This window comes from Nuphar pumila, chromosome 5 (assembly GCF_984573655.1).
Source record: "Nuphar pumila chromosome 5, dmNupPumi1.hap1.1, whole genome shotgun sequence".
NCBI classification, from domain to species: Eukaryota; Viridiplantae; Streptophyta; class Magnoliopsida; order Nymphaeales; family Nymphaeaceae; genus Nuphar; species Nuphar pumila.
In genome coordinates this window covers 130,314,815-130,339,511 of record NC_143253.1, presented here as the reverse complement: position 1 = coordinate 130,339,511, position 24,697 = coordinate 130,314,815, and the positions used below count along the sequence as shown (strand labels likewise).

Sequence of the window (24,697 nt, the reverse complement as noted above, 5' to 3'; positions counted from 1 at the left end):
TGAAACAAACGGGGCCTTAGTGATTGGCCCACATTCATGTGGAGTCTTAGTCATAAAATACAACCTTTTCCGACTAAAGTATAAGTGGTTTTAACCAACAGGGGCTCTGCTTGTCTGGTAAGAGCTGCCTAAGCCCACTTGCCTATCAAAAAATAGTATAAGTGATTTTAGGCATTTCCCAGCTGAAGCATCCGTTGCACAGTAATTTTCTCTGCTTTGGTAACCTTTTGTAAAGAAAAAGCTTTCACCCAGACGTGACTGAAATTGACTTGCTTTACGAAAAGAGAAAGCAAAATTGGCATGACTAAAGTTATACCCAGGGTGGGAATAAGGTGCCATGACGTTGGGCTGCCACGTGAAGCAGTGACAAAATTATTTTTTCTTAAACTTTCTTTCACTTCATCAGTTCCAAAGAACCCTTGACATTGCACACAATGGCAATATCAATGCCCCATCGCTTAGCGTGCAATATTAACATCAGTCAATCACCCTATCAAAGGACCAACTTGCCTCTGGTATGAGTTGTGCACGAATCTTCAGGGCAAATGGTAGGAAACTGACATGATAAGGTGACCGTTGCAAAATCTGAGGTTATTCAGAAAATTAGGAAAAAAGACAAAAGGATGACGTTTGAAAAATATTTGTCAAGCTGTTTTTGGCAGCAGAAATTCGAGGACTTCCTCGTGAGATCCTACTGGATTTGGGAAAGGTCGTGATCTTTTGGAGTTTGGCCTTCACGTGACATTCGCATAACATGATTTTGGAATCTCGTGATCCTTTTCTTTTATAAGAAAATGGATGAGAAGCCATTAGAAAGAAAGGGAGAAAGATGCTGAATCCATCAAAATATCCCAACTAACGACAACGTAGGAAACACAAGTCTTAATAGATGACTTTAGTCTCTCACTTTGTTGGTACTGAGAGAAAGTTTAATTGTTAACCACCACTCGAAAAATCTTGCTTTTTGTTTCAACTGAGAAATTGGTCCGCCTCAGATACCGTAGAAAATCTCCAAGTAGATGAAAATGAATTTCGCTTTCTCAGGAAGTAGCTTATAAGGGGATGTTATCCTTAAGATGTTTTCTCTTGGAAAGGTGATTCCCACTACTAATCATGACCCTGCTCTAACCCAAGGAGAAGTTCCCCCGCCTCCAAGGGGTAATTTTGCAAGACAAACACAACAGTTTTGAAACATTACCATCTTGAATTTTTAAAATAAAAACTAAAGTTTCTAACTGCTTTAAAATTCAGGCATGCTCAGGCATTTCCTGCTGCAATTAAAGCTCACATACGCTTCTTGTCTGGGACAAAGAAAAGGGATATCAGGACCGATCAGTTGAATTTGAAGGATATGTACCATCTCTTTTTCAGCATAATTTGGAGCATGATAGTGGAAAGCTGGACTTTTAGGTTGTAATATTGGTCACTTTTGAAAAACCAACTTTCCCATGAAAACACCAAATAGACCCGAGAAAAAGAATAAGGCTTACGTGCAGAAGCTTGGGTAACACTTTGACACCATCCCTCTTTGACATGAGGGCACATATAACTGCGACCAACAATGAAAGCTAATAATTTTTGTTTTACAAGCAAGCAGGACAGCTCTTCTGTTGCTGCACATTCAGGGGACTAACATTTCTGACCGTAACAGTGATACCAGCACTAAAATAACCGACCATTCTCTATGGACTATTTCAGGGCATGGTGATGAATGATTTTGCACCCTTCAACTATCTAATAGCAGCTATTAAAGAGATATTTACAACATAATAACCCGTTCAGTGAGGGGAAAAAAAGAAATGAAACTACACATGCACCAACTGGAGCTGCAGCAGAAGGCACAGATGGAAAAAATCAAGAGTCTTTATCTAATAATCCCAAACAGGCCCTAGATGTCCTCTGCACATGCAACACTCCTTGTCCGTCGTCTTTCAGGCATGAGCTTCATGCGTTTATGAGGCGGTTGATGAGCACTATCTTCTTCAAGAACCATGGTCTCTTGCCCCTGTGCAGCAGATAGATTTTCATGGCTGGTAATATTAACCAAAACCACATTGTCTCCAGGCTCAAGCTCGAGCTCTTTTCCCACAAATGCAGACCCCTCCGTGGTTTCTAAAGATTCAATGTCCCGATTGGATGAAACCAGGAGATTCTCTTGGCACGAGAAGAATGAATCTGCACTCTCTTTGCTCTCAACAATTGCGTCATCTTCTCCATTTATACATTCTCCATTCTCAGGTGAGCCACAAATTGGCTTATCTGCAGGTCTATGGCTGGGTGACAGAGGGTCAGTGCCTTTATGGGTTTGTGGCTTCTCACCAAGGTTTCCTTCTGGCAAATTGTGCTCCAACTGGGACCCACAACTTGAGGACTCACAAGAGGCAGACTGATCTGTACAAGGTTTGGGTTGCACTAAAGACTGGTCACTTAAACTGCAGAGTCCACTAGTACTCTGCTCAACTAAGCAATTGCTCTTGGTGGTACTGGAGAATGTACATGATTCTGACTCATGTTCAGCTTCTTCAGAGGACAAATATGAAGTACCAGGTAATTCTCCATTTGCTTCATTCTGTAAACAAGTAAAAAAAAGGATAAAAAACGAGCTGTTCATATGCTTGATTTAATGAGGACAAGATGAAAATGTTTTCAAAATTAAGGGAATGATATCAGTTACCTCCATTTGCATCACGATGCTGCCAAATTGTTGCATGGACACAGCATGCTGGAAAGACTGAAACTGCCCATCTGCAGAAGATGAATCAATAGGTCCGGTCCCAAAAATTTCCCTGTAACCCAGACCTTTATCATATTGAGCACAGGTAAAAATTGAGGGCACCAACAATTCAGAGACACCTCCATTGTCAACACCAGAACCAAGTGGATGTCCAAGAGACAGTCCTGCTGGATCACATCTATCAGATGTCAATTCAACAGCCAGGTCATTCCTGGAAACCTCTTCAGGCAACTTTGCAGCTTCATGGCAATCAGTTGCCACCATATGAGAACCTGTGCAAGGTTGATCCTCAAAAAGTTCATAGATTAGCTTCTGGATAAAAAGGCGCTTAAGAGAAGCCTCTGATGGCGAAAACCAACCCTTGTTAAGCTGAAAACAAAATCAGCAATAAATTAGGTTCTTGTTTATTGCCCAGTAAACAAAAAAGATGCTATTTTCACAGGTTAAGTGTTCATGTGGTTAAGAATGTCTTGTCACGGGTTATTTCCATCTGTGCCTTCTGCTGCAGCTCCAGTTGGAACACCGAACAAGACATGCTATTTTCACAGGTTAAGTGTTCATGTGGTTAACAATAGCTCAGCAGAATACGCTGACAATAGGTTCTAATCTAACAAAATGAATGTTGCACTTGTTTTACTTTAAACCAATACATGAGAAAGAAGATAACTTACAAAGTTCGAGAACTTTGTTATACTGAAAGGGTTGAAAGTCAAAGGAGCCTCCTTCAAAAACAACTCCACATAATGCAGCAAGAAAAGGCCACAATCAAATGAATTTTCCTGCTGAGGTAACTGAAAGTATAAAAGCAGATTAGAACGTGGAAAAGAATAATAAAACCCTTCACCAGATAAAAGTGATTTTTGCAACAGCTTGGCCATTCCATCAAGAACATGAGCCTAGGGAAACTGTGCAGTGTTTTTCTAAGCAGGTTTATAAATATGTTGCCAAATTGCCAATAAACCTTATGAGAGCATTTACATGGTTTGTCTCTTTAAAGGTCCACAGCACAAAGCAAACAAACAAAAGGATATGACATCTTATTAAAGTGGGTTAATGCTAAATTTGCATTCCATGCATTCAAAAGGTTGCAAAATATATTGTTGTAATTAGCTGGCCTTGTAGCACCAACCGTTGGACAGTATAGGCATCCAAAAAAGATAAATGGATTGATTTTATAAATGCTCTAAACCTACCCATTGAACAACCCCATCACCCCCATCCCGCATGGACATTCATTCTAAATTGTTTAAGACAAACATGGGTCTCCAAGTGTTCGCTTTTTATCTGTAAACCTCTATGTTTGCATTCTCGAGCAAGTAAAAACATCATAACAGTATCACTTAGGGATGCAGAAAGCTGAAAATGGTTTATGAAATATAAAGATATATTGTTACATGACATTTAATCACTATTAGCAGTAAGGAGAAAATCCCTACATGACATTTCAAGGTAAAATTCCTAAAAATTTAATGTTCATAGGAATTGAGATTGCCAATGCGGTTGGTCATTGTGTATGGGTGGGTACCTGTGTCCATTTATATTTCTGTACTTTAACAATAATACTTTGACATGGTCATGTTTATGTTATGCTACTAGGGTATACTTGGATGAGGCAGTGCAGATTCACACGTCTGTTGGAAACATGAATCTTCATGACCTGGTAGCAAAGGGAAATATGCAATAGTCAAAATGCTCACTATTCATGTGAGCTATAGTTGCAAAAATTGCATTGCTTTACCTGTTTTTTTACCCTCACAGCAATGTTGCCTATCTATTTATTCATAAATGCAAAAGGGATCCCTCATTTTTTTATCGCAATCAAAACATTATTCGTAAATTCCTAAGAAGAAGGCCACTAAACTGATAAAATGGTGAAGATATGGTACATTGTGGATTTGATACCAATATTGTATCATGTTGTATCCTATGATACGATACGATACAAATCATTACTATCAGGTAAATCGACATGATACACTCGTATCGCGGTACGAGTGTATATCGGTCTTGTATCGCATGATACATTGTGCATCGTATGATACATTGTGCATTGTACGATACACCCTTGGCACAATTTTAAAAGTCCCAGAGTTAACTTTTTGGGTTTTGAGTTTTAAAGACCTCCCTAGGACCAATTTCTCCATTTGTGTAGAGGTCATTAGAGGGGAACCCACATACCCTAGGAGGCTTGAGATCATTGTGGGGCTCGATTCTTGTGCAAGAAAAAGGGTTTTTGTGGTTTTATCATGTAAGAGTGTATTTCACCTGTTTTTCACTCAAGGAAGTGAGATAAAGTAAAAAATCTCCATTCTTTGGTTCATTTGTGTATGATTGAAGTTGGAGGAGGGTAAGCCCTTTTTTTTGTTTTTAAAAAATATTTATTCATTTTTACCCTTAATCTCATTTTTTGTGCCCCTCGAATTCAAAATTTGTCCCTAAGTGTGTTATTAAACATTGTTTTAAATCTTTGTGGTTATTAGATTTAGTAATCATGCCATAAAAGGTCGAAAGAGGGTGGAGGTCTTCGAGGATGCCTCCCACAGAATTCTGCATTGAAATATTGTTTACCAGTTGACTTGGGGTCCCCATTGAAAGGGTAGTTAAGTGTAACTTTTGTAGTTTTGCAATGCATAGAGGATTGTATAGATTTAAATGCCATGTTGTGGGGCATAATAACTCCATCGTGAAATTATGTATTCATCACATTCATTCTAATATATGTGTTGAGCTTCTTACTAGTCTAATCGAAGATGATAAAAAAAAGACACGAACGTGCAAAATTTGTCGGAGTGAAGTTGTCAGAAGTGGTTCCTGATTCAGAAGATGAAGATGGCCCATTATCATCTCAGGCTACTAAATGATGTGTTAACCCAAGAAAATTATTGAGTTGAAATATGATACTGAAGTGAAGATTACTTTTACATATAGATATATGTTTTTGAACTTTAGCTTGTTTGCCTTTCTTCTTAGCATAACATTTTGTAACTAAAAATTATAACTTTAACTTTTGTAATGAGTTATGAAAACTTTTTGGCTTTTAAATGTAATGTTATTTTGTCTTAATTGATTATATTTGTGGTGATTAGATTTACTAATAGCTCAATGTCCCCGACGTGTCGATGAGTCAGTGTAGCGATACTATAAGATTTCTGACGGTCATAGAGGGAATGCGTCTTTGAGATATAGGTTTTGTCACCTACTGATTCACAGAGACATGTACTTATAAAAGAGCATATTGCAGTGGCTGGTGGAAGAACGCCATGATGTCCATTGGCTACAGATGAGGCACAAGTTGAGATATGTGTTGATATAAAAGAAATTAGAAATATGAATATTAGATTAAGGGAGCAAGTGGCACAAGCATCGAAGTATGCTTGGGCAATAGTTGCAACTGCACAACCAAATAAGAGCCACAAGGCCCACAACAAGATGTCATTTATGATGCAAAACATGGAATGTTTGATAGTGAAGATGATTGACGTTTTTTTATAACTTTTGTCACAAAATTTGGGTGCAATGAAATCTAATATTTAGTTGATTGTGACATGAGCTATGTCACATGGGTGCGGGTGCGGCACTTTAAAAAAACTTGGGTGCGGGGGTGCGAGAGGGCAAAAATATAAAAAATTATATATATATATATATATATATATATATATATATATATATATATATATATATATATATATATATATATATATATTTTTAAGTTTTAACCGTTAACAATAGTAACACTAATGAAATAAAAAACAATTATCATAATATCATCAAATCAATTCATCATCATGCATGCAATAAATCAAATTAACAATCTACAATTCTATTCTGCATCATAAAAACTATTACCACAATTAAATCAACCTAAATATATTACAGAAACAATCAAATAAGTAAAGCAGAAAAGAAGTAAATTATACAGTATACTAACAAAAAAAACAAACAATGCATAATTACATATCAAAAGTATATCCTACACAATGCGTATGAAAATGAGGTAATGGATCCTAATAATTTTATGCTTCATCATTAAATACATTATAAGAAGGAAGACTGAGCTTAGATAAATCCATGTTTGTAATGTTGAAATCATGCTCTCCCTCTAAATCAAACTCTTCTGAGTTTACATCCCAAAATTTGGATGATCCTTATCTGCATTATAAACCAAATTTGAAAATGTTAAATACAAGTATATTTAAATGAAAACACTAAGAAATAGTCAAACAACTAAGAGAGCAATTAGTACATGTATTCATCATTGGTTGGCGAAGGTAGTCGAAGAATAGAATGAGCATATACTAAATCCTCTACATGCTTGCTGGTGAGTTTGTTTCTCTTTGTGTTGTGGATTTGAGAATATGTACTCTAATTTCTTTCACAACAAGATGAACTAGCAGGCTGAGATAGCAATCTCAATGCAAGACGTTGGAAAAGAGGTGTTTTTGATCCAAATGTTGACCACCATGTGATGAGATCTATATTCTCCTCCTCTCTCGCTAATAATGTTTGTCCATACAATCTCGAAGATGCAATTTTTTCAAACTCTTGTGTGACTTAATTTAGAATGTGATTCTGGATAAAGTCTTGTCATACACATATTTCTATGCCTTAATAGCTCTGGGTCTAAATTTAGAGGGACACGACTAATACCACCTTTTTGCCACTTTTTTTGCATAATATTTTGGATTAAGAAAATATGCCATGCAATGCAAATGAGTGTTGCTTTTATCCCATCTTCTGACTAAAATTGAATCAATATAGTTAAAAAATTCTGAATAATCCAATGCAGGATTTTTTCCTTCATGCTTGAAAACTATAACTTATATTTTTTCAACAATATTATCCCACATTTCATAAACTTTGTAAAACATAGGCTCATCCTTGCCAACTTCTCTCAACATTTTCCAAATAGGTTACGTAAATTGAAGGAAGAATACGACTCTATCCCAAAACTCATCATCAACAGTGAATTTCTTAATTTCTTGAAACTTGACATCATCAACACAATAGAATGTTCAATTCTCATTAGTCACCATGTTAACCAAAGTATTCTTTACTTCTTTAATCCTCTTCACCATCACAATGATAGACACAAAACGCGTTTGAGCATCCTTCAACAATTTCAGGTCAGAATGCCTATTACATATAGCATTAGCATTATAGCGGTTAATAATAAAATTCCTAATACTTTTGACATTTTTTTCTAATTCCTCAATCCATGAACATAGAGCATACGCTGGTGAATTTTCTTCTTTGGGGTTGCAGATGCTTTTGAGGGTCAGATTTAAGCTGTGTGCTACACAGGGAGTCTATAAAATATGAGGATACTCACTCTCCAAACTCAATGTTGCACTTTTACAAACTGAAGCGTTGCCTTTGATGATTTGTACTACTTTTTGATCACTCACTTCATTTATTACTTCTATAAACAACCCCTTCAAATATTCAACATTTTTATATTCCCCAAATGCATCAACTGCTTTTAAAAATACTGGGTCACTAAGCGAAGAAGCAATAAAATTAATTAGTATATGCCTTTAAATATCTATCCACCCATCAGAAACAATGAAAACTCCATTTTGTTCCCATGAATATTTTTTAATCTGTAGCAATCTCTCAACATTTGCCCTCTCTTCTGTAAGAAGTGTTATTCGTAGTTTTTCTGAGCTTGGAGGTACATAGCCACTCAAATTACATTTTGCCAAAAAAGTAACTAAATCCTTCCAATAAAGATTTCTACCTGCATTAAATGAGAGTGATCTAGAATAAAAATACCTTTATACTTTTTTATCCATCTCCGCCCTTCCATATGTATTGAATGATGCTTGCATCGTTACTCTTTCTCTACCTCCTACATCCACTTTTCTTTTTTTTAGCATCTTTTTGGTGACTTAAAAATGGTACACTAATTGCACAAGAATCACTCATTGTCTTCCTCTTCTCATATTCATCTTGTATTGTTTTCACATTACCTCATCAACTCTGTTGCATCCTGAAATACCATGTTCTGGTATCTTCAACAAATGAGCTTTAACAACTCTTGTGTAAGACCCCAAAAAATCTCTTTCACAGAGCTTGCATCGAAATCTCTTGTTTCCACCACCTTCTCCAGCTTTTGCAAACTTATCTACGTGTGCCCATAGTGGCCCCCTATCATCACATGTTCCAACTAAAGAACTTTAATCAACACTCCCACTACAACTACCAACAACACTAGCAGCAGAACTCACATGTGGGGATGAGGATGACGCAAGTTCTTTCCCTTTATCCGTCATTTTTGTCATGAAAACAAAAAAAATGTTATATTAGAATTAATTATGCATACAATCAAGATTGAAAATATTGAGTGCAAGGTCAATAACATATACAACACTAGACTAGTAGTAGTACCGTACGTATAAATAAATACTGAAAGGTACGAGAAAAATATAAAACAATAACATTAATGCAACTTGATCTATCTAAGTATTTAACTAGTAACAAAATTTTAACAAATTTTAGGCAGTAGACTAATATGTTACTAAGATTTTAACTAGTAATAATAACAAAGTGTTAAAAATATCCAAGTATTTAATAATAACAATAGAATAATAGACTAGTAATAAGTTAGTAATGAAAATATGAGCATTCAACCGAATTTTAAGTAACAAAATCAGTAATAACAATCAAATTACCCAACATCAAGTCATCAACAAATAATACACATTATAAACAACCATATGTCACAGGAAAAACTCGGTTCGGCTTGGTTGGGCTTGTAAAAACTCAGTTCGGGCTTGGTTGGGCTTGTGAAAACTGAGTTCAGCTTGGCTGGGCGTGTGAAAACTCAGTTCGGCCAGCATATTTTGCAAAATGGCTGCTTAAAGCAGCAATTTTTTTTTGACAAACCCCCATACGGGCCATACGATTAGGATTCAAACTTACAACGTCCCAACAAACATATTATGTATAATATATCTATGTATATTATGTATAATGTTTATATTACATAGTTTTTACATGGAAAAACTCTTAAAAGATAGATTTTTAAGAAAACGAGGCTGCCAAACTGAGTTTTCCCTAAAATGGGTACATTTTTTTTTTAAATGGGCTTGTTTAGCCGAGATTAAGAGAGAGAGAGGTACACAGTAAGGGGGAAAGAGATTGAGTTGAGAGAAAGAGGCACACACTATGAAAATGGGGGAAAAAATAGAGAGAGAGGTAGCCGAGAGATGAGTGGAGAGAGAGATTGAAGGAGAGAATGAGAGAGAGTACCTTGGAGATGGAAAGGAAGTTGAGCTCGCCGGACGGTAGCAGCTGGTAGGCATCGCCGGCATTGAGGTGTCGCAGCTCAGCAACGTTGGGAGACAGAAGAGAGAGGGTAAAACTGTTTTTCCCTAATCCTCCAAACCATTTCATCGGGTGATTTTTTTTAAGTCCAAAAGTTGGACATATATGACCCTGGGTGCGTTGACCACACCCAGGGTCAGGTTGATCACACTGGGTGCCGCACGCGCACCCGCATCGCGTCGATGCAGGTGCAGCACCTGGTTGACAGAATCCCTATGACATAGGACATGAGACATCTATGTGATGATTAATGACAATATCTATGTTTAGTTAATCTTATTGCATAGATATATTTTGTTCTGGTATTATATGATTTTTTTTTTTGGATTTTTTTAAAATTTTAAAGATTTTTTTTAGTGAAAATGTGATTTTTTACGATACGTATCTTATTTTGGTCCCATCCGATACGGGTCACGATACACTTTTTACAACCTTGTTTGATACTAATAAAAAGAATGCTAGCTGCTAATATTGTTATGAATACGAAGGACTATAGCATACATATCAGACCTGAGAGGATTTAGGAAGCGGGAAGCAATAAAAAAGTCATTTGGAAAAGAAGGATTTTGTTTAAGCAAGCCAGCAGGATGTTATCGGAGACGAAAAACAAGAAGTCTCTAGCAAGTGGAAAGCAAATTCTGTGAACTACGCCAGTATATCAATGAATCATTTGTTTAAAAAGGAAGAGTATCAACATCAAAAGTACATGCAGCTTTGAGAAACAAAACTAAACTGAAATTGTGCTTCTAAAGTCCAAACTAGTCAAAGTCATTCTTCCATTTATGAGAAAGAAAAGCCCAAGAAGCGATATTCATGATTTCCAGCTCACTTTCCATGAAAGCAAAGTGAACTTCCCTATGGCTTCCTAACTTTAGGGAGTTGTTCTGTTTCTCATTCCCAAAGCAAACAAAAGTTTCTAGTTTAATGCACCTCCAGCAACCCAAGAATATAGTACATGGATAGGCCATAGGTCCAATGCATTTAACACCAAGATTTTCCAATCATAACAAGGCCAAAAAATTATGAGGGCTTTTGTACCTCCCTCCCCCTTTCCTTCCCTAGACTTCCAGCAATGTTATGGGATGTTTGTGTTGTGGAACTTAGGTTGGAGGCTTTGTCCTTTATGGATGAAATCAAGGTCCTCAAGAGAAGAGTGGAATCTCCTTTTGGAAGAAGCTCCCACACCCAGTTTTGTTCTCGCCATGACCAAGAAAGGGTTGAGTGGAAGCATCAAACCATAAATGAGCATGCCTCTACCACACTTAAGGTAAAAACTGCCAAGAAAAAGGAAATATAGGTGCAGAAACCAGCTACACAAGCATTTGACATGTAGGCATGCTTTAACATTTGATGAAGTCTTATACACTGGGCAACTCACATTGAACGATCATTTTACAAAACAACCAAAAAGAAAGACAATAAAATTTGGTAAATGTTAAAAAGCTGTAACGCTACCATAAACTAGAGGAAATCAAGTTGTAAAGATTTTGCATTGGTAGATTAAGATATGTAAGTACCAAAAATCTACATCTGCACACGCACACATACACAGATGTATCATATTCATGGGTTTGCGTATATGCAACAAATCACTCTGGCAAGAAAATTTAAATTTGAACACAGATTCAGAAAGATTCACAACTATACATTTTTTTCTTGGAAAAAAGATGGTGAGAAACATACCCCTAATGGAACAAACCGCATATTAGAAAACTTCAATGCATCATCTGCAACTGATTTCTTTGCTTCAATGTGCCTCACCTTCCATTCCTCCCATAGATAACTGCCATCTTACAATAAATCAGTCTCGAGGTGTAACACAATAGGACAACAAAACCACCGGGTGTTTATTGAATGCCAGGTAAGCTTACAGGATGCATCATAAAATGGACAGCCACATATAGTTCTATATACTAGATCCTAGGCAGCATGGATATAATTGTCAGGTTTGCCCAAGAAAAATCAAAGAAAAAAATATTATAACAAACAGCACGAATGAAAAGTGAAAAATTCGATCAGTATAGTTGCTAACAGGTTGCCAAACCCAGATCAATGGCAAGCAAGACTTCAGATAAAGTTCTCCCACATGAAGCTTTATGTCTTACACTAATTTGAGGCCATTTAGGAGTACAAATATGAAAAATAAAAGGCCATCATACAAACAAATGATAACAAGATTTAGAACTTATGATCTTGATACATATTGTAAAAGAAAATAACGGTTACTCCTCAAAGGGAATAAGATGCCTAAAATACGGATTGAACCTTGTTTAAGGTCACATATAGCTCTATTGATTTGACAAACTATTGTTTTTGAACCACCCACAAAATAATAAGGGTTTGACCCATAGACTTGGGTTAAAGCCCTCACAAAATGACACCTTTGGCATCCATTCAAGATACATTCAAACCATGGGAAATAAGCCAAGGGCTATATAGCCACGTGCAAACAGTGACCCTTCTTTACCACCATCTAAAACAGTCTCTGATGGTGTCACATATTGTGTCATCATAAATGTGTTCATTCAAGATATTTGAGGTAACTAGTGATTCTACCCTTCAAAGGATACAAAAGACCACCAATAAGGGTACCCACTTCAAAACCTTGTACTACGAGAACCCTTTTAGAAGTGAACTAATACACGACAAAATCATAATACAACAACAACAACAACAACTACGCCTTCATTCCAAAACAATTGGGGTCGGCGATATGAACCAACAAAGAAAATCATTTTGGGTCTTCCACATGAATCCTTCTCCAATCATTTCTATCCAATGCCATGTCCTCAGTGAGGTTCAAAGCATTCATATCCTTTCCTATCATCTCCATCCAAGTCTTCCTAGGCCTACCCCGACCTCTTTTAACTAATATATTTTCCCATTTCTCCATCCTTCTAACTGGAGCATCATTAGGCCTTCGCCAAATATGTCCAAACCACCGTAAATGATTCTCTCTCATCTTATTTTCAATGGGTGCAACACCTACCTTCTTACGTATCTCCTCGTTCCGAATCTTATCTTTTATTGTATTTCCACACATCCATCTAAGCATACGCATCTCAGCTACAAAATCATAATAATGAATTTAAATGTGATGATAATATGAGTTATCGGGATATGCTTGGAACATTCTGCTTCACAATTTCCAGAGAAATACCCAGATAAACAACAATTATTGAAGATATGTTTGATAGTTTTGAGTTCAATAACTCATGGTTCATGCTTAGTCAATTTACTGTTATATATAATATGATGTGAAGTGATGAGACACTAACAGGCCTTTCATTGTTTTGCCTGGCATATGATGCAAATATCATGATATACCACATGAATGCTACATTTACTCTGGTTGTAACCTCTATTTGCTATAGCAGGTAGGTCTTGATCTTTCCGCTTATGCAACATATTGTGCAGTCTTACATGGTTTGCCGTGTATTTTCTGATACTATTTTTTTTCTTGACATTTTTTTATAATTTCCTCGTCCTTGTTTATTCATTTTTTTTTTTGCATAACTATTTTGTCCCTAGGGAACCTGCAAGTTAGTGAGAACCGAGACCTTACCCATGCTTGCTTAATGACTTTGGTAACAAAGAATCAAGGATAATAATGATAGAAAACTATGGAACTTTGATAACAATGATAGAAGAAATGCATACTTCCTTCACTTGAGCACATCACAGGGGGAAAGCAGTCTGCTAAGTAAAGAAGGGGATGGTGAACACTCTTCCATACTAGTATTTAAATCTTTTATATTATAGAAAAGGGAAAATTTCATTTATGGGCCAACCTTTTGCCTATAATTCCAAAAATGGGCCACACGTTTCTGAAATTCCAGATATGGGCCAAACTTTCCCTGAAAACAGTCAAATATGGACCTCAGGTCAATAACATCTACCATCTTGAAAAACATGATTCCTTTTCGGTTTCTTGCATTGTTCCTTGAAAATTAAAAAGTACTCATACATCCTTATAAAAAAAAGAAAAAGTGAACAGTGAACTCTGAATGATGGTCACTGTTGTAATTTGACTTGTGATTTAACCTGAATTAAAGGACAATAATAAATAAAGGCCCTTGTTTGGCAGTTTTCACGACAATAGAGGCCCATATTTGGAATTTCAGAAATGTGAGGCCCATATTTGTAATTAAGGGCAAAAGGTTGACCCCTAAATGGAATTTTCCCTATAAAAAATTATCTCCACATTACCTTTGTACTAATCTAGAGACCAAAAGCATAATAAATTTGCCAAACATGTCTTTTGTCTTTTTCTTCTGAAGCATGTTTTCTAACATTTTCCAGGTCTTAGAACAATGTAGTCTTGGATTTCGAACTGGCTAAAGGACTACATTTCCCCACATTGCCCAAAGCTACACTTCATATTACCTATTTTATAGTCATAATTTAAAACTTTGAGGTACATGCTGATGCTGCATAATAATTTAGCTTTGAATTTTTCAAAATGATGTGAATATTTCATTTCATGTGGAAGCTTCAACCATGGTCAACTTTGAATTTTCATTACCCAACTAATACGTGTGAGTCTCCCTTTGCATGAAAATCTTTTAGTAAGAAATGATTTTTTATGTTGCAGAAAAATCTAGTTAGTGAGTTAAAGAGACTGCCTTCAATGGAAGGGAATTCAGCTAATAATGAGTCATTAAATGAATCTAGAAAAAGGATTTGGTCAATGATAAGTTCTAAACGGAATTGAAGATGAAAATCAGTATTGTCCATACTCCATAATCATTTTCCACCAGCTACAGAAAAGACCAAAATATTTAGTGAAGATAGACAAGAGAACTAGGAACCCAAAAAATTCAGGCTGCAGTAAGAAACTGTCAGCAGTAGCAGCATGAAGAAATATTTTTATCTTCTCTGTTATTGTCACCACTTATTTTTATCAGTCATTTATAATTAGTGTTATACCACTTGTAGGTGGTGAATTGTAGTTTTTTATTCTTTTAAGTCTGCTTGTACTACCTTAATTAGGGCTTTCATACATAAATGAAACAATATGGCATTTCCTCTCGCCATAGAGAAAACATTACAGGTCACAGTGCATCCGGGTATCTTTTGCTCTTCTTGATTCTTCCTATGCAGGTTACAGCCAGATTTACATGGTATGAGGGCCACCAATTCTTTGTCTACCACATGCTATTGTGTTATTCTTATTGATGATTACTCCCATTTTACCAGGATTTACTCTCTCAAAGACAAACTTAGTGTACAGAAATTTTAAAGAATTTAAGACCTTCGTGGAGAATTATTTCAAGGAAAACATTTGCATTTACCATTGTAATGGAAGGGGATAACACGCATCTAATGAATTTAAATCTTATCTAAGGGCACGTTTGTCTTATAGACATGGGCAGGAGAAAAGTCTTTCATATTCACTTTTTCACATCAAAGTCAAATCATATGAGAAATTCTTCACACAAAACTGATTTTTACATATTTCTTTCATAGGGGGAAATGTGCTTTTTGCTGTTTGTTTCACTTTGGAAAGGTAAGTAATAAACTTACTATTGGTAGGCATCGTATACATTCTATAGTGACCCTCATCAGAGTTCATTCTGAAGCTTAACTATTCATTATCACTATGTGAAAGTAAAAGATATAACATCTTTAATTATGCCCTTCACTGCATTGCTTCAATTTATTCTGATACAAATATAAGGGAGAAAGCAAACGTGGTTATCCAACATTTTCCACAACAGTTCAACATCATTTATATAAAATGTCAGTGTTAACAGTTGGCATGCTACTACAACGAATTAAGACAACATACGAACCAGAAAACCACAAAGTTTCCAAGCTACGTATCATCTTTGACATAATGTTTCTCTTCAATTCTTTGTGCATTTTCAAAGTTTTGGAGTTCAGATTTTGACCTATGACCTGAGAGCATTCTAGAGGATCCATTTTGGTCATGTGGATTCCACCATCATGATTGAAGACATGGTTGGGGATGAATGAAAGCGGGCATGGTTGTCAGTATATAGAGCAACGGTCACTGACATAATGCTGAAAGGTCACTACTCAATGATGGATGTCATTGCAAGTGACAGAAGTACTCACAGAAGAGAGAATGAGTTGATAAGGTTTTGTGACAAGCTGGGAGAGGGGCTTGGAAAGTTGTTCTCTAGGGGGCATATGAAATCATTTCCATATGCAAAAACAATTGAAGAGAAAATGGTTCCCATTGATTTTGGCCCCACAGATGGGGAATTCATTCTGGTGAGATAATGACTCATTTGAAAATAAAAACTTTTTTAACCAAAATAGGTTAAAGAAAAGGGCCCTGATGGACAACGCCAAAAATTATCATTTGAAGTTCTTTTATCTTCTAGTGGTGTTACAAAAAATTCACAGACAAAAGTATTTCATACCACCACATTTCTAGTAAATAGACAAACCTTCAGAAGTGTTGAGTCCCCAAACTATTCTATGTTGTGTAGCTTTGGCTACATATACTATGTCCAAAAAGATGAATGCAAAAGGAGAACACTAAAAACAGAGTTACATATTGTTGGTTATTGCGATATACACAAAAGCAAGTTTGCAATTTCTATATATGTCATATTTGATGAGCCAAGATTTTATTCCTTCACAAGGTCAATTAATGTAGAAATTAAACAAGAAACTGAACATCAAAGGTGACAACCATTGGTAGTGGTGATGTTACAAAGACATGATGTATTTCAACATCCAGAAGAGGATTTAATTAGATATTGTGTGGTAACAAAGAATCTTCTTTCAAGTTCGTACTAAACATGCTTCCAATACAGTTACTTGGGTATAGACAAAAGTGAACTCCATAATGAAGAAAACAACTACATTTGCCTAGAGAATAAATGTGATGCACGTCACTCCTGTAATCAATTACCCTGATTTTTCACTAAAAAGAAAAAAGAGGAATCTGAAAAAAATTAACCTTTGCACTAGATCCTTCAAACCTCTATGACTTCCCTTAATTGAATCCATGTGCAAGATGCAAGGCACCTTATCATTCTTGTTGACTTTGCCATCTGAAAATCAAGTAGCACATGAAAAATACACACACACAACATGGTGCATAAAACAAAAGTAGGTGCTTGAAGATGCTTGCCTTCAAAGTAAGCTGTTTCTCCAGGATGACAAACAACTATCAAACTCCAGTGAAGGCTGAAAGTTCAAAAAAAAAAATCTGCATTATCAAATAAATATCTAAATAAATCACTTCAATAATCGCAATAATAACAGATGCTTCTTACTTGAAGTTTACTGGTATAAAAATGAAATCCTTTTTGAAAATGTCAACTTTGCGTGTCCACTTCCTAACACGCTGAAAAGCCACTTTGCCTTCAAAAGCACTTCCAGGATTCTTGTCCAGATCTGCTAACTTCCGAAAAAAGAAACTGTTAAAGAAGTGAAACCGGTTCTTGTCTTCCAGCTTAAGCTTGGATTCCAAATACCTGTCAGTCATGTTAACAATAATTATAACATTAAACAAATATATTCCCAAGTTCCTAAAGATTAAAGAGCAAAGAAAAAAATGAAGACATTTTGAAATGCTGAAAAAGTGCCAAGAAAAGGTGAAACAAAGATAATTATCATCTGACCAAATTTGTTTGAAATTAGTTCGTCTCCCAAAACTTTTAAACAACAAGTTGCCTTTCAGCTACCATAACCAAATGCATAACCATAAAAAGTGAACCACAATTTCAGTCAAAGCATTGGAAAAAGCATGACTTACTTGATATAGAAGTCGATTATTGTGTCATTGATAAATGTATCTGGTTGTAATAGGTCAACATCTCTCCTACTAATTGAAACAGCGTCAGAATCCCCTTTGGGGAAAACAAGATCTTCAAAAGACTCAGGAAACCTACAAAAGGTGGTAAGAATTTCTATCATGAAAGGATAGAACCAAAAGTAAAGAACCAGTTAACAAAACCAAAGGATATAACTAAAAATGGAAACAAAAACATAGCAAGAACATGAAAAGTCAAGAATGACATAAAGCATGCAGAGAGCCAATGCCTAGCTATATAAAAAGGAAGTGAGACAAGGGAACCTGGGAAGCCAAAGTGAGAAGCACCAAGGCCTAATTGCTGCTATACTCCTAAGAAAACCTGAACAAGCCTATGAGGCATAACCTTCTGTACAGAAACTTGAAGACATTGCATTATAAACTAAGTTAATTTAGGATTAAACCTGCAATAAGGTTACAATCTCAAATTAACAGAGTGCATCTCAGAATTTACAGAATGTCAAAATAAAGCTAATAACTCAAAGCTATCTTCGCTGCACAAGGAAAGGAATTGGTGATGACTAGGCAACTTAGCAGGGACTACTTGACCTAGATGACTGACTTAGTCCATTGTCTAGTTTTATTGAAATAGTAACCCTAATTATGTGATGGCTGTCTGCAAGAGGAGATTCAGGTGACTAGTTGCTCCCAACTTACTTTTGACTACAAACAACGCTCCTAAAAGGTAAACAGAATAAAAGAAAATGTATCTGAAAATTTTCAACATTTCTACAGTTTTTCTGGAATTATACTGGGTCTTTAAATTTGCATGGTAATTTAAATTTTTTACAAATTTTAAGGGCATTATAGGCATTCTTGAAAAGGAAGGGTGTTTCTAAGGTTTCAAAATAGTAGGAACGAAATACTAGGTGCTAGAGTCAGGAGCAAATGTGCTTCTAAAGTTTAGAAATAAATGGCAAAACAGAATACAGAAGTATAACTAAAGCATGTAAAACTTACACATCAATCAACAGTCGACAAAAGAAACAAAAAGAACGCTTCTGAAAACATGTAAAAGCTCATGATACGGGGCATCCAGACTTACAAGGACAAATTTTCTAGTACAGTGACCTAGCAAACATTAGAGGCACAACCCTTTATATAGAAGAGAAGGGGACTATACTATGAATACAATATAGTTAAAGTAGGACTAGACCCAACATAAAAGTGAACAAATAAATGAAGATAAATTTAAAGTTCCTAAGTTGGGTATGGAAATTCCAACACATGAATTCATGTCAACGAAATAATGGAAAGATTATACAAGAAATACAAATGAAGAATGTTGAAAAACGAAAAGTGCATAAAGGCAAAATATATGAGGATAACAATAATATGCACAGAAGAATTCTTTTGATGTCAGAAATGTCACTTCCAAACATACACATGGAAAAACTACCACTGGTGCTGCCTGTGACACCTTTTCTTTTTTTGCCATCTTTCTGTATGTGAAAAAACCAACAAGCAGAAAATCCTAACTTTCAGCAGTCTACATGTCAAAAAGTATGCCAAATATTGAAAATTGAAAATAATAAATGTTTTCCAATAAAAACAAGTGGATTTATTAACAACTAACAACACAACATATAACCATTTACCCATCTGAATATCCATTAGGACCCCACAAGGCTTTCTCTCTTATAAATTCATCAACTTCGCTAGCCATTTCAGCACTGACACGAAGGCAACTGCCAATGAAAAAGAAAAATAACAGAGAATAAGACTGCAGTAATCAAAGTTGCATGAATGCGACAAAAACTTAATAAAGCATGGTTGGAAGTTTTGATCAGGATGGCGTGCTGGATTTAGCAATTATTCTGACAAATAAATGCATGTATACTAACAAACAATGTTTAAAACTCAGAGCCAGATGCCTACTGTAACTAAGGTAGGAATCCAACAACTTCCCAAATCATGGACCAACTCAAATGACTCGACACAGCTAGGACAACTCAGACTAATTCAACTCTTCAACATCCTGGAAAAATAAAGGGAAAGTCTAGACCTCCACCTAAAAAGTCAAAAACCTTTACCCAGTGATTTAGGCTTGTATTCTTGTCAACAATATCACAGTTTCAAACCTTCCACCACAATTGCCTACAGTATTGTCATTTTTTTGGAATAGGACAAGGTTGTTTATTTAACACTTTGACTCCGGGCTTGAGTTCAGCTGGTCATAGTTGGCAAACCCAGCGATCCGATTCAGGAATCACCCTAGTCAAATTGGATCGGTAGTTTACTGTACCACTGAGTCACCCCAACCCTGATTTACCCAAGATCGGGTGTGAATCGGGCAGGGCATTGTGTGATTGAGTGTGGACAACAACAAAAAAACCCACATTTAGGGTTTTTTTTATCTTTTTTAATTAAGCATGCAGTGTGAACACTGCAGAGTGCACCTGCATTGCACAGCTGCACCACAACATAATTTGTGGCTTCAGAATATGTAGCCTTGCACAATCAGGGATGTTGGAATATTTTTTTTTGTTTGTCAGTGTGTGCATACTGCATGCTTCTATTTCATGTGCTGCACTTTTTTTAACTTTTTTGTCTTTTTCTAATTCAAATTGACATGGTAGAAATTAGAATATGGGAGACACGTCAGAGGTCTTGCATGCAGATACAAGATATTTTGTAGTTTTTGTTCTTTGATGCTTTGATTTAGTAAATTTGCTGCTTGGAGTTTGATTATTTGCATTTGCATTGTATAAAACATAGTGTTATATTCAATATTTAAAGTACTATGTAAAAAAAACACATAAAATTTTTAGGTCCTAACCCACCCGAATTACCCGAGTCAACCCGCTGACCCTCGAGTCAAGGGTCGAGCGATCTGAGCCCGAGTCACGGGTTTTCCAACTATGCAGCTGATGCTCAAGCAAACTTAGCTTGAATTGTTTCATAAGCTCAGACTGAGCTTGAACTTGAGCTCGAGCTCAAACACAACTCAAGACAGCATCCAGAGCAGACTAGCCCACAGGTCATCTTATTTACAATGAATAAGGCTTATGATGGTTAATTTAGCAACAGGCGGCCTTAAAATTAAATTAGTGCCCTACAGACTTCAGATTTACTACTGTTGAAATAAATCTTTCCCTTAAAGTATTATATGAGTACAATCTAAAGCCATTGACTCGAAGCACTCTTTAAAAGCTACCATAGTATTTAAATCACTGGACCAATTGCTAAATGAACTATGACAAACAGCACTCCGAGCATAATGCAGGTACTAATAAAAAAAAAAATTCTGATGGATCTATTCTACCTTAATTGTGTACCAATGTGTCCATGTAGATCCCAAACTGCAGACCTTGAATTCCAGACTAATTACATTATAAGACATTAGTTTGTATTGCTGCATGCAACACTTACCTTGCATTTGCCACAAAATCACTGCTACTGCTTGACACCCTTACTGCAGCTTGAGCAATGGCAACCCTAATCTCGAGAATTAAGAAAGTTCTTGAGAAGAAATTTGAAAGGAAATGGGAACAATATTTTTTCACTATGAACTTAAAAAAATGGTCGGTTCAATACAGATAATGTTGGTATGGTAGTGCAAAAAGTTCAACAGAATGTGGGACTGGGTATGCTCCTGCTCCCAGCAGAAAAGTTGGGCAACATGAAAAGGGGTCAACTCAATCAGAGTGAACAAATAGGTGAAAATTGGAGAGAAAGGATGAGGTTGTGTACACAAGGTATGGGGCTTTAAGAATTGATCTGCAACAAAGAATTCACCAAAAAGTAGGAGTGGGTGAAGCAAAGAAAGAAGAGGAACGATGGGCACCCTGTCAGGCAGAACCCACAAGGGAAGGAACAGTGTGACAAAGTTCAACCTTCAGGGGGAGGCCAACTAGTGAGAAGGATCTCACAAAGAGTGTTTTGGCACTGGAAGATAAGGAAATAAAGAGGAAAGATTGTTAAAATATAGTGTATATATTTGTATACCTAACTGATATACATATATTTGTACAATATACGTGTATCAGGGGTATTTTATTCATTTAATGGAATGTAATATAATACAGTCCAATAGGGACTGCTGTCTTTTTTGTTTTTCTGTTTTTCGTTTGTCAGTCGAACATGACTGTTGGAGTGAGGCTCTATAAATAGTCTCACCACTCAATGTAAAATAAGCTTTTCTAAGCTTATTAGCTATTATATAAAATTCAGTTTTTACTTTGTGCTTGTGTCCAATTTGTACCATTGTGCTCTAGTGGAATTTGTGCTTTTGTATTTCTTTTATGATATTGTTATCGATCAATTAGAGACCATATTGTATTTGTGCACTTGTGTAGCCCTTTGTTGGCATTGTGATTGTGCACATCTTGTTTCATTACATGGTATCAGAGTTTAGGGCTTTTAAAGTGTTGAAAGTTATCTTGGGATTGCTCTCTTTGTGGTGGTGCTTTTTAATCTTTAGTCTTCAAACGCAAGTCTTCTTCATTGTCAGAGAGACATTTTGCCTCTGTCATCTCCTACAAGCTCAATGAAAGCAACTATTTGATGTGGGCTATTGCAATGAAAAATCACATCAAAGGTAAAAAGATTTGGGGGTTTGTTAGTGGAACCACTAATGAATCGCAACTTAAATTAACAAGAGAAGGAGATCAAGTCAAAGCTCTATCCAAAGAAAAAAAAGAGAGCTTTGCAAGAATACCAAAATAAGTTGGAGGATTGGAAAGCTAGCAATGCTCAAATACTCTCATGTTTCATGAATACCATAGAGTTCAAGATCACCACCAACATCATCAAATTTAAAAAGGCATGTGATGAATGGATCTTCCTAAAGAGCACGTTCATTCAAAAAAATATGGCTAGACTATATTATTTTAAAGACAATGTACGTAATACCAAACAAGGAGATAAAAGTGTAAGAGACTTTTATGGTATCTTGTCTCCTATTTGGGATGAACTAGATATGTTAGAACCAAAATGAGAAGGTTCGGTTATTGAGATGAGAAAATTATAAGTTGAAAGATAAAACCTTTTCTCTTTTCGATATGGTCACCGACCGAAATTTGAGCAAGTTAGGCCCTCCTTGCTTCATAGGACTTCGGCTCCTTATATAACTGAGGCGCTTGCTCAAATTTGTCAAGAAGAAACAAGACTTAGAATCCAAAGGTTTTTGCCGTATCAAAACCCAAAATTTTTGTAAAAATTCAATAGAGAAAGACATAATGGAAGATGATACAAGGGTCATTACATGGTATCAGAGCCTTGAAGACCTTTGGATCTTGAAGTTTCTCATCTCGTTTTCCGTGTCTCCTTTGCAAAGAGTGATTTATCCTATTTTTCGTGACTCAAGAGATTTTTTTTGAAGAAAGAAAGCATTTAGAGGAAGATTGGCTACAAAATTTTGTGATTGTACTCAATCTTCTTCTCTCTTATCTTTCTCTTTCTCTCTTTTTCCTTCTCTCATCTATTCTCTCTTTTTCTCACCCTTGTAAAAGATGGATGACAATGATAAGATCACCATCATACCCATGAAATTAAATGACACAACTATGTGATGTGGGCTTCAATCGTGAAGCACCACATTTGGGAAAAGGGTTGAACCGAAATTAATTCTCAGAAAAATTGAGAACGACAAAGAAGTACCTCTCACGGAAGGAGAGAAGAATAAGGTGTTGGCGACTTATGAGAAAAAATGTAAATAGTGGAGGATAGGGCACGCCAAAATTATGTCATGGCTAATTAATAGCATTGATATTAAAAAATGTTCTAGCCTTGCTAAATTTGAGTATGTCGATAAAGCTTAGGAATATCTTAGAAATATGCATTTCCTTAAAGATATTGCACATGTGAGCAATTTGTAAGACAAAGTTCAGACAATGACTCAAAAAGACAAAACTATTAGGGAATATTACAATGCATTATCTGAACTTTGGGAGGAATTGACTTTTCTTGAACCAAAATGGCATTGTTCTGAAGATATCGAACTTCGTCAAAAGCAACTTGATATGAAACACTTTTAGCAATTTATAAACGATTTAAGACCAAAATCTGAGTTGACCAAATCGGCTCTTTTATATAGAGGAAAGTTCCCTCTATCACTATAACTATAGAGGAACTGACTATGGAGGAAAACAGACTTAAGAACAATACTCCAAAACCTGAAGCTGATTCTGTTTTAGTTGTGTTTAAACCGGGTAACTATGTATGCACTTATAGGTCACCTCATTTCGATAGACAAAATGATGATTTTGACAAAAAAAAAGTCATTTGCCACCATTATTATGAGGCGGGGCATTATAGGCCGCAATGTCCTAAGCTAAAAAGAAGAAAAGAAAAGAAAGTTGCATCTGTCAGATCAAAATCAAAAGATCAAGATGCACCGGTATCTATAAGTCAATTAATGAAAATCCTTCAACCGCTTCTCAAAGGAGCATCCTCCTCAACTGGAACAGTTGTTTCATCATTTTTTGATCCCCGTAACTTTCCTTAGCTCCTTGACTCTGGTGCTTCTTTCCATATGACCCCAAATGTCAATAGATTATCTGAATGTCTTAAAAATAACTCAAGTTTGCCAAAAGTTTTCACAACTGATGGTATTTCTCTTGAAATAGAAGGAATAAGAAATTTTGAAAAACTTCATAAAACAAAAAAAAAATTATCCTAGAAGTTAGATATATTCTTAAACTAAATTTAAACATTTTATCTGTTTCTCAAATATCTGATTATGGGTGTAATATCTTCTTCTCTTCTTATGGTTGTTGGGTACAGGATCGTCAGTCAGGGAAGTTGATTGGGGAAGACCATAGAGAAGGACTTTATTACATAAATTTTTTGGAATTTCCTAAAAATGCTTTCTGTTATAATGTTCAAAAAATAGAGTTAGA

The 24,697-nt window shown here is 35.9% G+C and overlaps 1 protein-coding gene across 1 annotated transcript in view; it reads right to left on the bottom strand.

The window, feature by feature from the left end:
- Positions 1 to 1,511: 1,511 nt before the first annotated feature.
- The window catches only part of LOC149838721 (putative ubiquitin-like-specific protease 2B), a 65,862-nt gene continuing 42,676 nt past the window's right edge, over positions 1,512 to 24,697 (bottom strand). Inside the window, exons 8-16 of the mRNA XM_090006765.1 lie at positions 19,454 to 19,543; positions 17,799 to 17,930; positions 17,317 to 17,517; positions 17,172 to 17,227; positions 16,998 to 17,091; positions 11,744 to 11,843; positions 3,406 to 3,525; positions 2,675 to 3,103; positions 1,512 to 2,569 (exon numbers count right to left, since the gene is read on the bottom strand). Coding sequence (XP_089862891.1) covers positions 1,889 to 2,569; positions 2,675 to 3,103; positions 3,406 to 3,525; positions 11,744 to 11,843; positions 16,998 to 17,091; positions 17,172 to 17,227; positions 17,317 to 17,517; positions 17,799 to 17,930; positions 19,454 to 19,543 — 1,903 coding nt within the window. The 3' untranslated portion in view covers positions 1,512 to 1,888. The remainder of the gene's footprint in view (positions 2,570 to 2,674; positions 3,104 to 3,405; positions 3,526 to 11,743; positions 11,844 to 16,997; positions 17,092 to 17,171; positions 17,228 to 17,316; positions 17,518 to 17,798; positions 17,931 to 19,453; positions 19,544 to 24,697) is intronic.